This window comes from Haliotis rufescens, unplaced genomic scaffold (assembly GCF_023055435.1).
Source record: "Haliotis rufescens isolate VD_foot unplaced genomic scaffold, xgHalRufe1.0.p SCAF_23, whole genome shotgun sequence".
NCBI lineage: Eukaryota > Metazoa > Mollusca > Gastropoda > Lepetellida > Haliotidae > Haliotis > Haliotis rufescens.
The window spans coordinates 11,386,932-11,404,455 of record NW_025963924.1 but is presented as its reverse complement, the minus strand read 5'-3'; the positions used below and the strand labels follow the sequence as shown (position 1 = coordinate 11,404,455).

Sequence of the window (17,524 nt, the reverse complement as noted above, 5' to 3'; positions counted from 1 at the left end):
GACCACGATGATGCCACCACTGTACCTATCGCGCTCCTGGACCACTGCCTGATAGTACTTCTCTCAAACGTCTCCAAACACGTTGTCTACCATCTGTAAAGCGTTCATCAGAAAACATGGTGTATCTCCAATATTGTTGTTGACCTCCCTGAAGTGCCTACTGTTGTCTGTGGCGCTTGTGTGTCACAACCAGACGCATTCCCCTGGAAGGACGTCTTGATTTCAGACCAGAAGTCGTCAACCTGTTTCTTGTCGTTGACGTAGAAAGTCGGATCCCTGTGGCAGCAGTTGTCCCTCAGTTCTGGTGCAGAAATGTATCTGTTCCTCAACGCAGTGATGCGTACATATCGACCCTGCCTGGAGGGAGTTGTCTTGCTAGGCCTTACTCTACCACCCTAATCGAAACCCTACCCGTTTGCCTATATCGTTACATCAGTCGGGATATCACACTTTGGGAGTTACCAAAGTATCTAGCGACTGCATTCTGTGATTGGCCAGCTGCAATCATGCCTATTCGCCCAATTTTTCATTTCCTGTCATGAACACTTTTGGAGGCATTTTCCTTCGTTTACCCGATCAATGAGTGAGTGAGTATGGTTTAACGCCGCTTTAAGCAATATTCCAGCAATATCACGGCGGGGGCTTCGCACATTGTACCCATGTTGGGAATCGAGCCCCCCTCCCCTCCCCCCCCCCCCCCCCCCCCCCCCCCCCCTCCCCCGATCAATGAACCATGGCACATGCCAGGATGTTCCACCGTGGACGGCATGATGACGTGTACAATTGGCAAAGTTTGAGCGAGTTTGCTATCCGCGCGTTCAGTAACTGTGGTCATGGTCATTTAATTTTTATAGCTGAAATGCCAGGGATTCTCTTAGATATTATTCCTCGTATATTTCCAAATTACGATGTATACATAGTTTTTTCAGATGTTATTTGCTTTTTCGGGAAAACGAAATGGTGAAGTTTCATCATTGTGATTGGGATACATAAAGCGATAAAAAACATTTCCAACATTGCCATTGTAGGATTCCGGGTATATCATGAACATGTGTTATAAATCACTTTCAAATAGTGATGATCCCAGGTGTTCGCGTGAAGGTGATCGTATCCTGCCCCACCTGTGGCACTCGTCACAAAAAAACACACGCAAAGGCAAGTCAATTGTTTACCTGCAAACATATGGTACAGGTACAGCGAATAGGTCATCATTATTGTCACTGATGCGTCAAATTTGGAAATGTCCTCCACATGTCTACCATGATAAAGTGTTTCAGTTATATCTCTTAAATGTTGTAGCACTATGGAGAATAAATTTAAAATATAAATGAACCCAAGACTAGAATTATTAAGCAAGCCTAGAGCCTGAAATTAAACATTGTTCTGGGCTCCATTTATATTTTTCATTTTATTTTGTAGATATATACTTTTAAATAAGATAACTTTATTTCTGGAAAAAAATATTAGTCTATAATGGAATAGTGCTGTTTATGGCGACTTGTTATTATTTGTAGATGTTTCGTTTCCAAAATAATGTGAGGTGTATCTTGTATCGCGACGTGCATGCACTTGTGTGTGTGTGTGTTGGTCTGATGCCTTTTTTTTCAGACGAAGAACTATATATACCACGCCGCAGTTTAACATTGATACCCTACTCAGACACATCACCCTGACCCCGAGCCGACCAGGCCTTGTTTTATGCCCTAAACGCCGAGCGTCAGGCATGGTAACAACAAGTACCATCTTTTTAGTAATACGCATTTTGGTATGACGCACCCATGGATCGAACCAACGATCTTTCGCGGTCCCGGGGGCGGTTCCAAAAACATTGTACATGTAAAGACATGCCTTGACGTCACACATCACATTCGTCACTGCAACCAAACACGGTAACATTTCAAAACAAGAAAACACTTCAAAATATTAAATAAAAACTTCAATGTGAATGTTGCGTTTCTAAACGTGTTCAGTATACCTTACCTTTATTGTTGTACCTATACAGTCATTATTTTGTTCCCTACAGCTTTGCTAGACTACGAATTCCTTGCCTCCTTGGAGCTGTGTCGGCATTTCAGAGGATCGTGCGAAGCGAACTGTACGCGGTACTACCAACACCGATGGGGGGTGCCGCTCTGTCCGAACTTGGACTATAAATGCTGCGTTCCGCCCTTACAAGGTACGGTAAATGTTTTATCATTACGCGTCTCAAGATAGAAACTATTAATAAAAAATAAAAACTCATTGAAATCGATTGAAATAATACAATGACGTAATTCAAATTTTGTTAATTGCTTGTTACGTCACAACTAGGGCTGGGACGGGTCATTCGGGTACTGGGGTCGGGTGGGTACCGAGAAGGACCCGGATACCCACAGGACTACCCGGACCCGTGGTTAATCACCTGATATATTGTTTGATGACAACATTTGTCAAGAACTCCATGGTTATACACTATAAGTGACTAATGTTTGCATTCCTTCGGACTTTATATGTTTGCATAAAGATACAACTTCAGTCAAGTTCAGTGTATACATGACCAGATCGTTTTATACGAGTATCTAAATACATTTTGCCAGGGCTACGGTCAAACTATTCCCAGTCGGAAATTTGCCCCGGTTAATTTAGACTGTTTGTGACCCTGTGCGATGGATAGACCGAAACACAAACAATAAAATAGATGTACATGTAAAGATTGACAAGTTTGACTTGGCCCATTTCTGTGATGTCGTATTAAGCGCATTTGTTCCGTGTGCAGAGTTGCGTCCCTTAGGCATTACAGGATGCTTGTGTTCTTCGAAGACCAGACTCCACCAGGTTCTGATTCCTGGTTATATTAGCATCCTACCCATGGTTTTGTGTTTCAGTGGTATAAACCAGCGTTACGTCGGACTTTCCTCCCACATTAAGCTGACACGTGATATACTTTTCAAGGCGGAGTTATACCAAACACATTAACACTATAAAGGATACCCGTAAAGATCCGCGGTAGAATACGTCTCCAGGAACCCATACTTGCCATAGAATGCGACTACGCTTGTCTTAAGAAGCGACCAAGCGGATCGGGTGGTCAGGCTCGTTGACTTGGTTGATCAATGTCATCGTATCCCAACTGCGTGGATCGATGCTCATGATGTCAATCACTGGATTGTCTGGTCCAGACTTGATTATTTAGAGACCGCCGTCATATAGCTGGAATATTGCGGCATTAAACAACAAACAAACAAAATACTATGAAGGAACGAGTGACAAAACCCTTTCCCTTTGAAAAAAATGTCTCTACATTTGAAGAAGAACTGCAAGATAATGTCCATACCCTATTATCAGATACGTTAAATAATAAAATTTTGAAAATCCACGCTTATCTCACTTTTCAGTCACACTCTCTTCAAATCAGCAGACCCACCAACAGCCAAACATTGTAGCTATTCGAGCAAGCATACCAAAGTAGCCTTATCACAGAGTTGGTCTTCTTCCTGGTGACGGGGTGGTCGGGTAGCCTAGTAGTTAAAGCGTTCGCTCGTCACGCCGAAGACCCGGGTTCGATTTCCGACATGGGTACAATGTGTGAAGCCCATTTCTGGTGTCGTGATATTGCTGGAATATTGCTAAAAGCGGCGTAAAACCATACTCACACACTCTTCCTGGTGACGCATCCACTTACGAACATGACTCAGTGACCACCGTTTCCATGTCTTAACGCTGCATGCAGAATCCGTCATTGTTAAGACACACCAGCATACAGATCCAGTCCAGTAGTTAGACATAGCACCGACCCTTCATCATCATCACTCCGGCCCCTTGGCCCAACGCAGCATCGGCGCCTAACGATGACGTCATCGGCTTAATGATAAAACGTTTGTCCAATTGAATCCTTTTCCAGCTCAATGTAACTGATAATGATAATAGCTGTCAAAAATATGACTATAATTGAAAATGATTCATTTCAAATTGGATTACAAGATTGTTACCTTGGGCGAAAATTCCGATTGCTTTAATGGGGTTATCTCACCTTTGTCCCTAATTAGTGTTTCCAGTGCGAGTGAACGTTAAGTAACCTGATGATTTGATCATTCTGACAAAGAAGGAGATCGGGTTAGTTGCTATATTTCCACATACAAATTTAACATACTGTGTACAATTGATCAGGACAATGACTGATTTACTTGTCCATGTAAATGGATTAAATCTATGATGGGTGGCACCCGGTATGACATCATGTGTGTCATGAGGTTGAGTAGGCGTCATTCGTTAAGACAGTTACTGACGATAACTCACACGATGTCCCATGATACGGAAGCGTAGTAGGGCATCGGTGAAATTATTTTTTTGTCTACGTATCTCCTACGTAGGACTTAGTATCTCCTACGTAGGACTTCCTATCTCCTACGTAGAAGATAGTAAGTCCTACGTAGGAGATACTAAGTCCTACGTAGGAGATACGTAGACAAAATAAATTTCACCGATGCCCTACTACGCTTCCGTATCATGGGACATCGTGTGAGATACTAAGTCCTACGTAGAAGATAGTTAGTCCTACGTAGGAGATACTAAGTCCTACGTAGAAGATAGTAAGTCCTACGTAGGAGATAGTAATTCTAGGCCACACTAAGTCCTACGTAGGAGATAGTAAGTCCTACTTTAGTGAAAACCAAGACCACATGCAGCTTTGGTGCTGACAAACCCAGAACCAGCGTCAGGGTGAATCGGGAATCGAACCCACAATTATAAATTACTGGCGTACCGAAGAGATGCAACTCTGCCCAACGCATTGCGCCAGAAGTGATGGATGTCCCAGACGTTAACCGCTTTGGTGAAATCCACGAGCACATGTAGGTTTGGTGCTGTCAAACGCAGAAACATAATCGGGGCGAATATGGGATTCAAACCAACCATCATAGGTTTCTTGCACGCCTAAAGGAATCTGCACAGCTGTTGTAACTCCTTAGGAGACTGGGCCACACGTGCACCCGGTGCCATTCAGACCTGGTATTACATTCTAGTGGACATAGTGCGTGTGTGAGTAAGTTGGGTTTAACGCTGCTGTGAACAGAATTTTATAGACTACATTTCCTCAAAGAATGCGTTATGTCCACTGACTTACGTTGTAGACTGTTCACTGAAATGAAGTCGAATGACATGATCCCATCTTTTAACAAAGTGAACTCTTCATCAGTCGAAACGTTCATGCACCTCTTAAATACGCAAGGCAATATCTATAAACTTTGAAATACTGCTTTAACTATGTATGGACATATGTATAAAAATTATACTTATGTCTGTCCATGATTTTATAGAAAATAGTGCAATTTTGCACTTTAAGTATAAATGTATGTTAAGCTTACACGCATAGTGCTGGCGGGGCGATCGGGTAGCCCAGTTGTTAAAGCGTTCGCTCGTCACGCCGAAGACTCGGGTTCAATTCCCGACATGGGTACAATGTGCGAAGCCCTTTTCTGGTGTCCACCGCCGCGATATTGCTGGAACCTCACTCACTCACTGTAGTCTTGGCAACATAAGTGGCTTCTTATTATATAAGATGTAATGTTTCTTGACCTTTAAGTTTTGATGTTAACATAAATATAATTATGTAACAGGGAGCGGTATTTACATAAGCCAGTTAGGTCTGTTTACCAATCCTTGTCAAGATAATTTGAGTAAAATAAGTTTAAACTGTATACGTAATTGTGCGTGTGTGCGTGGGTTTGTGAGAGAACAGGTCTAAGTATGATCGTGCGGGATCACGTGCTACTGTACAGAAAGTGAAACTTAAATAAATAATTTCTCTCTCTGTGATCCAGTCCTTCAAACAAAGGATGAGTGTATTGCCAATCAACAAGCTCCCGTTGTTCTGCTGAGTGATAGTGAGCGGGTATGGTTTTACGCAGCTTTTAGCAATATTCCCGCAATATCACGGCGGGGGACACGTGAAATGGGCTTCACACATTGTACCCATGTGGGGAATCGAACCTGGATCTTCGGCGTGATGGGCGAGCGCTTTAACCACTAGGAATACTCGACCGCCCCTGCTGAGTGATGTCATCCTCTACGTGAATAAACGCTGGGATCGTGTAACCCCTGCGAACATTGTCAATTATTGGAATCACGCCAAGATCCTAGCTGGAATGGTATCCCTTGTTATAACGCCCAAATCTTCCTGGCGTTATAACAAGGGTAGACTATGTTTTAATGAAGCTGGATATGGTGCTCGCTGACCTCTAATATATAGTGACATTCACGTATAGTATTAACCGTTAACTCTCATTCCTATTAAAAATTGTTTACTACCCGTTAGGGAATTCTTTTTACTCCAGTAATGTAAAATAGATTGTAAATAAGGACAAAAACTCGTTATAAAGACAATTAAGTTAAGCAGCACACGTTAAAAATGGAAATTTTAAAAACTGATGATGTACAACAGAAAACGGTTTCCTCAAAGAAATCCTATCAGGAATGAGAGCCATTTTAGATCTGGGAACAAGTAAACGACGTCCGCACGACGAAAAGGAAGAAGGATCATCTAAAATTCTGCCAGCTAAACTTGAAACTTGAAACAGATATAGTCTCCCAAATTAAGGATTATTTTAGTTGTTCTGTAGTGAAAGCGGCCAATACCAGTACTGAATACTGAAGATTAACACGGACTGAAAGCCACTTTTATAAAACATGACATAACAGAACAGTCAACATTGAACGTTAAGACAGGGTGACAAATACCCCTTATCTTCCTTAAGACAAGAAATACCATAGTTATTTAGTTTTTACCTTTGCCTGCTCACGTTTCATTTTGGTGGATTAGAACTAATCCTTGTGTAATCCGCGCTATAACTTTGATCATCGTCACGAAAGTGATCACATTTGTGATGTTTCTTCAGATGCCGATTCAAGCAATGACACTACTACGCCAACATCAACGACGGTAATGACAACAACAGTTCCTACAACAACGACAACGACAGCGAAAATGATGTCGCTAGACACTGGGGAGTCTACTGGAGGATTTGTGCTGAACACTGGGCAGAATGGTAAGAGCAGGGTGATTTACTGAGAGAATACGTGTGGTGTACTGGAAGAATAAGAGTGAATTACACAGAATAAGTAAAGTGAACAGAGAGAATAATTGTGATATAAGTGTGACATGAAGAGAGAATAATTGTGAGATACGGAGAGAATTAGTGTGAGATGCAGAGAGAATAAATAATCGCGTTATACAGAATGAATAAGTGTGATATACAGAAAGAAGGGGTATACAGAGAGAACAAGTACACATTACAGAGAGAATAATTGTTACATACGGAGAGAATTAGTGTGAGATGCAGGGAGAATAAATAATCGTGCTATACAGAGTGAATTAGTGTGATATGAAGAGAATAAGTGTGATATACAGGAAGAAGGGGTGTGATGTACAGAGAGAATAAGTGTGATGTACAGACAGAATAATTGTGAGATACGGAGAGAATTAGTGTGAGATGCAGAGAGAATAAATAATCGCGTTATACAGAATGAATAAGTGTGATATACAGAAAGAAGGGGTATACAGAGAGAACAAGTACACATTACAGAGAGAATAATTGTGACATACGGAGAGAATTAGTGTGAGATGCAGGGAGAATAAATAATCGTGCTATACAGAGTGAATTAGTTTGAAATTAAGAGAATAAGTGTGATATACAGGAAGAAGGGGTGTGATGTACAGAGAGAACAAGTGCAAATTACAGAGAGAATAATTGTGAGATACGGAGAGAATTAGTGTGAGATGCAGAGAGAATAAATAATCGCGTTATACAGAATGAATAAGTGTGATATACAGAAAGAAGGGGTATACAGAGAGAACAAGTGCACATTACAGAGAGAATAATTGTGACATACGGAGAGAATTAGTGTGAGATGCAGGGAGAATAAATAATCGCGTTATACAGAATGAATAAGTGTGATATACAGAAAGAAGGGGTATACAGAGAGAACAAGTGCACATTACAGAGAGAATAAGTGTGATGTACAGACAGAATAATTGTGAGATACGGTAAGAATTAGTGTGAGATGCAGAGAGAATAAATAAGTGTGTTATACAGAGTGAATTAGTGTGTAATGAAGAGAAAATAATTGTGATATACAAAGGGAATATGTGTGATATACAGATTGTATAAGTGTGAGATGCAGAGGGAAAAAGTGTGATCAACAAAGAGAAAAAGTGCAATTTACAGAGAAAATAATTGAGATACAGAGTGAATAATTGTTAGATACAGAGTGAAAAAGTGTGATATACAGAGAGAATTTGTGTGATACATGTATACAGAGTGAATACGTGTGACATTCAGAAAGAATACGTGTAGTTTGCAAAGAGATTAAGTGTGATATACAGAGAGATTATGTGTGATATACAGATAGATTATGTGTGATATACAGAGAGATTATGTGTGATATACAGAGAGATTATGTGTGGGATGACTGAGAGAATAAGTGAACAAGCGACAAATAACGGTACTGGCGCCCGGTCACAAGGATGCATACAATGACTGATGTCGAACCGCATGCCGAAACATTGGCCAACGAGAAGACGAACCTGTGGAATGTATTTCAGAGTTGGTTACGTTAGTGCATGGCATGGTGTTGCTGTTGCTGAAACAGTAGAAACGGAATTGGAACAAACCAATTCAATCCCAACCAGAACGGAAGCGCTCCATACACAGTAATAATGGACGCTGTTACAAGACCATAGTCCGTTTGTCCGCATTGACAGGTTACTGACAATATGATTAAAGCTCCGAAGTTGCATCGCCATGATTTTTTTTTACAATTATTTTGCTCGAATTTAAATTTTCGCAAAATATTACACAAAATATTGAAGGTCATTTACAAACATTTGATGTTTACAGCGGAATGCGGTCGGACAAACCCGATGCATCGCCGGAAGAGAATCGTTGGCGGAAGTGTCGCCGAGCCGGGAGCGTGGCCTTGGCTGGTGGCCTTGAGGTCTGCACTGGGAGGTCACGTGTGTGGCGGTGCTCTGATTGGTCAACAATGGGTTGTCACGGCTGCTCACTGCTTCAGACAGTGAGTGACAATGAATATACTTATTTCTCTAAGTAAACATGTGAATGTATTTTGTGCACCCGGTGGAAGAAAGTTTACGATATTTTGTCATGTTAAATGTATGGATGTCCAAAAGCTAAAACATAGCTGGAATATTGCTGAGTGCGGCGTTAAACAATAAACAAACAACCAGCCAAAAGCTCAAAACAACGACAATAACGACACAAGGTGATCGCGAGAAGGATGCCCATGGCTGTCAATAAACCTAGAGATAAAACACCTGAGAATAACCAGTCTGGATTATACTCCGAAACAGATTCCTCAGGGCGTAAAAGGCAAAATAGAGGTGAAAACTATATGAAAAGATCGCCGTGCAACGGCGTCCTGTAGACAAACCAGATAATCAAGTGATATCACTGACACCAAAGAGAATTTACTGATTTGGCACTATAAAATTAACGACTTGTTAGTTTTGATTACGTACAAGTGCAGAGATTCTGCTACTTATAAGAAAGACGTTTAAGAAATACGTTCGTTTTGCAACACAGTGAGGTGGGGTGTGGGGAGAGGTGAGAGGAGGGGGTAAGAGGTTAATGTCCCGACCCAAACATTTCTTTTTTAGTTAACTCTGGATAATTCATGCGTTGGGGAAACTACATCTTCCCGAGGCAAGAGAGTTAACTGAGTATACAAGTCCAGTTTCCACCCTTGCCGAACTAGGCTTGAATTCCTGGGCTCGATCGTAGCGTCACCAGTGGCCTATTTCGAGTTATGTCCCCTCAAAGCCTCTCCTAAGGACCAATTAGATGGCACCTCTCGTATCACTTGCATTTGCTTCAAACAAAATGGCGGCGCCCAGTCAAGACGATCTGATCGATAATCAGTATCTATATTGTGATCAAACGGGTCTTACATCGCGAAGTGCATCAAATCACGTGAGCACCTTGATTAAAAAATTGAAAAGATTTGGAAAATATCTGTTGGCAACGAGTTGGCGGTGCACATGCTTCACAAATCCTGCAATCGAACGAAATCTGCAGGACAGTTTACGATCCGGATTTCGATTCCGTTGCGCGATTTTGATTGGACTATACACAGACTCGTTTGTCCAGACAAAATGTAACTCCATAATACCAGCCTAGTTCGGCAAGGGTGGAAACTGGACTTTTATAGTCAGTTAACTCTCTTGTCTCGGGAAGATGGTGAAACTTAGTTCGGTTGGATACCAAAAATCAGTATTCTCACATTAATATAATTTAGAACCCACAGTTTAATCGCAGGTTTAAAAATGAAATCATTTTCAGGCATCAAATGGGTATTCGATGGTCATGTAACTGGTAGGAATATCATAGTTGTGTTTGTAGTCGGTGTTTTGAGCCAAGTAACGTGTCGATAACGTGTGTAATTTTTTCTCACAAGTCCAATTTTCAAATATATAATTTATTTTGCCTGGCAGTTAAGTTCAACCGAAAACACCGCGCAATTAACTATATATTTTATGGTTTCAGATTTTTGTCCCCAAACATGTGGCGTGTTAGAATTGGAGAATATCATCTGTTACGCATAGATGAAGGCGAGGCAGATCTTCCTATTGCCAACATTTTTGTGGTAAGCAACGGTGTTAAGTTCGGATTTCGCATCGTATTGATTTTCCGTCAGTCGGATGATTTAACATACACTCAGCAGGCTAGGGGATAACTGTCACAGTGCTCGGTGTTGTTTCATCCCACGACTATATAATCAGTGTTACAAGAATGGCAACACTGAGTAATCTCCATACTGAACATCCATTGATGTCAAAACGGGTTTTTCATGTTTTCACAGTGGATATAAGACAGAGACATACTTTGCAACTAGCACTGTGTAATTGCATGGGAAATGCATCATCTGTGCGGTGGGGTAGCTTAGAGCTTAAAGCGTTCGCTCGTCATGCCGAAGACCCGGTTTCGATTGCCAACATAGGTTATATATAGTGAAGCCCTTTTCTGGTTTCCGATGCAATTTATGTTGCTGGAATATTGCTAATATTCACTCACTCGTGCGTTTCCTTTTCACGAAGGAATCCGGTTTCCGTTCTAAACATGTGCACCTTTGACTGACTATTTTGTCTTTTTTTGGCAATACATTTCTCCTCATACTTATCACAATAACGCATTACATGTTACGAAGACTCTCTACACGAATCCACCTCCAATAGCCCCTCCCGAGTCTAAAAATGCAATGGTAAAATAATACAGGTCGCTCTTCTTCTAACTGATAGTGTTAGAATTAACAAATTGAATGAAGTGTTTAAGGAAACGTTCTTTGTATACGTCATCCTATATTATACAGTTAACACTGAAGTGAGTGATAGTTCTGTAAGAGCGTTCAGCTGCGTTACCATAATCTGATTACTCTGCACATAATGTAATGTATTAAGATGTGGGTTTAACGCCGCGTTGAACAATGTTTCACGATCAGTTACATCACCGTGTGTGGGAGGAAATCCTCAAGTCATGCAGGTCTCAGACGTTTACAACTGTTATGAAACCCACGAACACGATGCTGACAAACCAAGAAACGTTATTAGGACGATTCGAACCTACTATTGTAGTTTTATAGTACGCCAAGGACTCAACCATGTACAGCGAATAATCGGACCCGAAATCTGGTTGTGATCACTTTGAAGGAAATCAAACATGTACCAAGAGAGTTGCATGTAGCATGTTGATATCGTGTATACACACAATGTGTGTCAATATTTTAAGCATCTGGTAACAATTTGATGAGGAACAGTCTGTTCTAGTAAAGTGTTCTGGTTATGTCGATTTTGTTCTTATCGATTTTGTTCTTACCAGTATTGTTGATAACGTCATGCTTATATATATCATTGGGTTTCTCGGACATACAGATCATGAATTTGCCATTTGATAGCCGTAACTTCTAAATGCCTTTAAATAACATAATATTCTTCTTGATTATCGGACATAATAGATCGATGTTAGCTAAATATGAAACATCAAGGACAGATACTAACCAGACTCGATATCCGCCGAAACAGATTCCACTGGAAGTAAAAGACAAAATAACGATGCAAATTATATAACTGGATGACTGAAAATCAGTAATGATACCAGGTGTAAGCATGTCCTGTCATACCGATGGCACGATCCCTTGTTCTGGAACATGTCTTGTGATATAGCGTCAACTAAAAACGTAACACATGTCTTTTTCCAGTACCCACAATATCAGTTTAACCCCAGCAGTAACTCCACCGACGACAACAGCACCACCCAGTACGTCCGCTACAAGCACGACATCGCCTTGGTAAAGCTCAGCGACATTACCGATACCATGCCCATATGTCTCGCGCAACCGGATGTTGGGGACCCGGATGAGAACCATTCCGGTTCCGGTCCGAGTGCTGGTTCCGGTGCAGACCCGTACCTGACTATGGGGAGAATTGAGAGGAGAGGCGATTGTTGGGTCACCGGGTGGGGATATACAAATGGTACGGCACAGGAGGATTTTATTTGTCTTTTGTATATCGGCATTGCTTGTTCTGTATGGTTGATTTTGTGTCATGATGCTATCTGTTCTAACGAGCTTTCTACAGATACTGTAGGGGACACGGATGGTCTAGTCGACTAAAGCGCCGCAATGATGCGTTTCTTTGACACGCCAGAAACCTACAAACGATGGTTCGAATCCCAGTTCGCCCCGATTATGTTTCTAGGTTTGTCAGTACCATACACGCACTCATGGGTTTCAACAAAATGGTAAACTGCTGAGAGCTGCATCACTTTGGGCTTTCTTCACACTTCATGCTGACACGATATAACTGGAATACTGTTCAAAGCGGGGCGTTCACCCTATCTCACTCAACATTGATTGCCTTCCTTATGCACGAAATAACTTTTGTGCCTTAAAGCACTTCATATAACGTTAGTACCAGCTGGTCTACCAAATGAATACTATTCGTGGCCTCGCGAGCTTAAACTGAATTTTAAGTAGTCAGGATACTCTAGGTTCTTACAAAACATTCATTGTTTTCCCGGAATATGCCATAGTTATTGTCACCAGGTGCGTCTTCAAAGTGAGTAATTGGGTCTTGAAGGACGATACCAACAAGACCAACACGTCACAAAATAAGAATGCCACGTCTCAAGTATCAATTATTCTTTCACAAATATACAATTGGTTGTCAGTTATTCCTACATATATTGAACCCACATTTCAACTAATATACACTATATGTTGACACTCAACTAGGAATAGTATCACATAGTTACTTGTATGTTCCCGTTAACCGATAGCTATTTTGCAGCCAGAAAGTCAGTTCGACAATGCACTCCCGTACCTTAAGTGAGTGAGTGAGTTGGGTTTATCGCGGTTTGAACAGTATTCTAGTTACATCTCGTCGTGTCAGCTTGGTGTGGGAGGAAAGCCCGAAGTGCAGCACTTCGTAGACGTATAATTTGGTGAAACCCACGAGCACGGGTATGGTGCTGACAAACCTAGAAACACAATCGGGGCGAACACACGAACCCATGATCTGGCGTGTCCAAGGGTCGCAACTCTGCACAACGAATTGCGGTGCTTCAGACGACTGGAACCCCGTCACAGCCTTACCTATATGTTAAAGTAAATGACAACCTTGGCGCTAGCATCGCTTTCTAGAAAAGGCTTCAGTGCTGAAAGTTAGATTACATTTCAACATGTACATGTGAATTAAGATGTATGTGTTTCATCGATCTTGCAGAACCTTCAGAAGTGTTGACACGTAATTTTTGTCCATGCCCAGATGAATCCAGAGACATGGTGATGAGACAGGTCCATGCAGATCTCGTTGGACATCGAGATTGTGGCGAGATGTGGCACACACAGCTGGATGATGATATGATCTGCTTTGGAGACGGTGTGCACGGTCCATGTCAGGTACGACGCATACACATTACACAGGAACAAGCTTCTTACATACCCATTTGAGATAAACCGGTGTGACACCTTTGTGTGAGATCGAATTCCAGGTCCGTGATTGGCTACTCTATGGTGATGACCTAAGGTCAAATTATGAGGGACTACTTTTCTGATCGTCATTCATTGACAAGTTGCTGGTGCTCCGGTCGAATTCACCTACGTCTGTGTCGAAAATGTTTTAGTGTGTTGATAAATGTTCTTTGGTCTTGTTAAGTTTGCATTATCATCATCGCCTTGATAATCCACAGATACGGCGGAAACGTTTATTGTGGAGGGTCACAAAAGGTATGGGTAGTAAGCAATACCGGATGCCGTCACAAATGACCGTTGTGTTATGTATTAATGAGCCACAGTGATCACGAGAACATACAAAATATGTATCGATTCGATGCTAAGAAGGTGCGATTTTAGGATGTGTAAGAAACAGATTACTGCACTCGTGCCTGTCAGACACCATTCATCTTATAACTCGTTGTTTCAAAAAAGTATCCAGCTCGCTTTCGTTCGTTAGATGCATGTACCTTTTTGAATCAACTCGCTAAAAGATAAATGGTATCTTACACTGTGTAGTAATCTCTATTTATCATATGATGTCATAAGTAAATAAATGTTTCTTCGATAAATCGGGTTTCTGGTACTGTCGTAATATATATAAGAATATAAGTATTACATTTTGATATTAGCAATTGTATTATCATGTTTAGTATTCATAAACGCTTTGGGAACAAGAGAACGAATGTGTTAAATTATGACTGTTTTAGAAAAGTATTGTGTCCTTGCCGTGTCGCCCCTTTCCCTATCTTTCATCTATACCCCTCTTCGATCCCCTGTATATCTCTCTCTCTCTCTCTCTCTCTCTCTCTCTCTCTCTCTCTCTCTCTCTCTCTCTCTCTCTCTCTCTCTGTCTCTCTCTCTCTCTCTCTCGCCAGTGTTAAGGGTATGATCTGCACCCAACCACGTATTCCCAAATACTTGCCGCTTAGGGGTCTCAGCAATCAACATTCCCTCTCCTTCCCTATCTCTCTCTCTCTCACTCTCTCTCTCTCTCTCTCTCTCTCTCTCTCTCTCTCTCTCTCTCTTGGTAAATATCTCGGTTGTTGTCATGAAGAACATGTGATTGAAGTATATAACTCAATTATTCAATGGGATGAAAAAATACCCTGAGATCTTAGAAATATTTCTAACTGTATTTTGAAGGAAGCGTTAAAACTGCCCCGTAGGCTTAGTAAATGAATGATGACCTTAAAGCGGCTCTCAATGAAAGAGAGCCGTTTATTGATCGTGTCGCGTACTCGTTGGTAGCAGTTTTCAGTATTTCAACATGAAACTGTTCCTGATAGATGATCTTTTGGGGCCGTTTAGACCATGTCGCTGGATCTGGAAATGAGCTGCAGCGTTTCTCTGTGACACTTACAAGACTACTGCTTCTCACCTTAACCGCTTCTCCATCCATTCATGTCATTTGTGTTGCAACCGTTCGTTTCAAACGCCTTTACTTTCCAAAATAGAGAATTGTTTCTCTGCCCTTTGTGTCCTTGTTAAACCACTTCGCCGGAGTGTATGAATCCTATGAAAAGAAAAATATATTTATAGAAATCAAAGTGATGAAGCAAACATGATATCACTTTAATGATTAAAGGATAAAATGTCTTAACAGCTTATGCTACTCTTTTCGTTAAGCCATTGAGAATGATCGCAAACATCAACAAACGCTGTGAATGTTGGCAGCACGATTATGCCGAAGGATAATCCGTTTCTTTTAGTCTCAAAGGTCTTTTGAAAGGGAATAAAACATATGCTCAATTCATATCGATTTATGCGAGGGCGATATCAGTTTAGAATTATGTCCGTTTTACAGGGTGATTCTGGCGGTCCTCTGTCCTGTCGGTACCATGGCAAGTTCTACCTGACCGGGGTCGTCTCCTGGGGGACGCAGAACTGTGACGTCAGCGGTTACCCCAGCGTCTTCACGCGTATCAACGCCTACCACGACTGGATCCAGAATGTCATGGAAGAAAACAGTGGGTGAAAGACACCAATGCCATGGGTGTCAGCGTTCATGGAGACCACACCATAGATACTGAAGAAAGTCTCCGTGAAGAATTCAGAACGGCTTGAGTTTGGGATATTCTACAAATGATTCGTTGGCATCTATGGGACACAAAGTCACATTACAGCAAAATAACATCACAGAGTTAAAATATTTTTACAAACGAAATATATATAAATTATATAAACGTAGGACTGTCGTGGAAATCACTTGACAGAATACTTGAGTTCAGTGCCAGATGGGAGAGTTTAATTTGGCAATGCCGTTATATTTTTCAATTTTTAATTATTTTTAAGTGACATGAGCATAATACATGTTTGCTAAAGTTCAACACGTCTATAAGTATAAAACTATACTTTGTGTTAACTGGTTTTGTTATCGTATGATATTAAAAAACATAGAAATGCATACCCATGTACGATGATCGGATATGACTGAGTTGGAACTGTACCTGACAATGCTTCAAAGCTGATAATGCATGGGCGATATATTCATGTAATATGTTCGTTATCTTTGTGATATATACAGAACAAAAACTGTTAGGGATCATGAATTATTTTGGGGGATTTCAGTAGTGAAGACTGATCATACAATTTCATGAACATATCCTCAAAAAGATTTAGGATCCCTAACGTTTTGTTCAGTATATATGCGAAGGATACAACTGTTTCTACGACAATTTTAAAGACGTTAAAATCTTTGAAATGATTTGTATAAGATCTCATAGATAGCTTTATTTGGTTTTCTTTATGCTACGATATCTAAGGTATGAGGTATATGCCTTTTGCCAGCTCACCATGTATTCCTCACAATAACCGATGATTCGCTTTCAAATAAACATTATTCACGAAACGTCGGTTTATTCTGATTAGGACATTCGTCATCAAATGGAGCAGTATAAAATATACAATATGTATTAAAAAAGTAAATTCGATAAATATAAACTTACCCTCTACTTGAAGTATGTTTTTCTCCACTTCCTGAAGTATGTTTTTTTCAGGGGATATAGACGGTTATACAAATGATAATTTTGTATATATTTTTGGTTCCTGTTCAAAAATCAACTGGGCTCACTAGAAAATCGCGTCATGCTTACAAGGGGATAATGTAGTATTTGATGACCAAGGAAATTATACATATTTAGATTATATTATTATGTTCAAGATTGTTTATACACAAATATAAACCAAGGTTATCTTGTCTGTCATTTTCGGAATTTTGCTATGAAAAATTGTAAATGTGAATTGTGCACGGGGACCGCTGTGTACAGTTGCCTCCCTTAGGCACGCCAGGAACCTATGATCGTGGGTTCGAATCCCGGTTCGCCCTGATTATAGTTCTAGGTTTGTCAGCATCATACCTGTGCTCGTGGGTTTCACCGAAGTGGTAAACGTCATGACCTGCATCACTTCGGGTTTCCTCATACCTTAAGCTGACACGCCGTGATATAACTGGAATACTGTTTCATGCGGCGTAAAAAAAAAC

The 17,524-nt window shown here is 40.9% G+C and overlaps 1 protein-coding gene across 2 annotated transcripts in view; it reads left to right on the top strand.

Moving 5' to 3' along the window:
• Positions 1–16,891, top strand: part of LOC124133073 (serine protease 30-like) — a 34,509-nt gene extending 17,618 nt beyond the window's left edge. For both annotated transcript variants that reach the window (XM_046497299.2, XM_046497300.2), the window contains exons 2-8: positions 2,024–2,176; positions 6,873–7,022; positions 8,874–9,051; positions 10,539–10,638; positions 12,247–12,520; positions 13,814–13,947; positions 15,848–16,891. In XM_046497299.2, coding sequence (XP_046353255.1) covers positions 2,024–2,176; positions 6,873–7,022; positions 8,874–9,051; positions 10,539–10,638; positions 12,247–12,520; positions 13,814–13,947; positions 15,848–16,018 — 1,160 coding nt within the window. In that variant the 3' untranslated portion in view covers positions 16,019–16,891. The remainder of the gene's footprint in view (positions 1–2,023; positions 2,177–6,872; positions 7,023–8,873; positions 9,052–10,538; positions 10,639–12,246; positions 12,521–13,813; positions 13,948–15,847) is intronic.
• Positions 16,892–17,524: the final 633 nt, after the last annotated feature.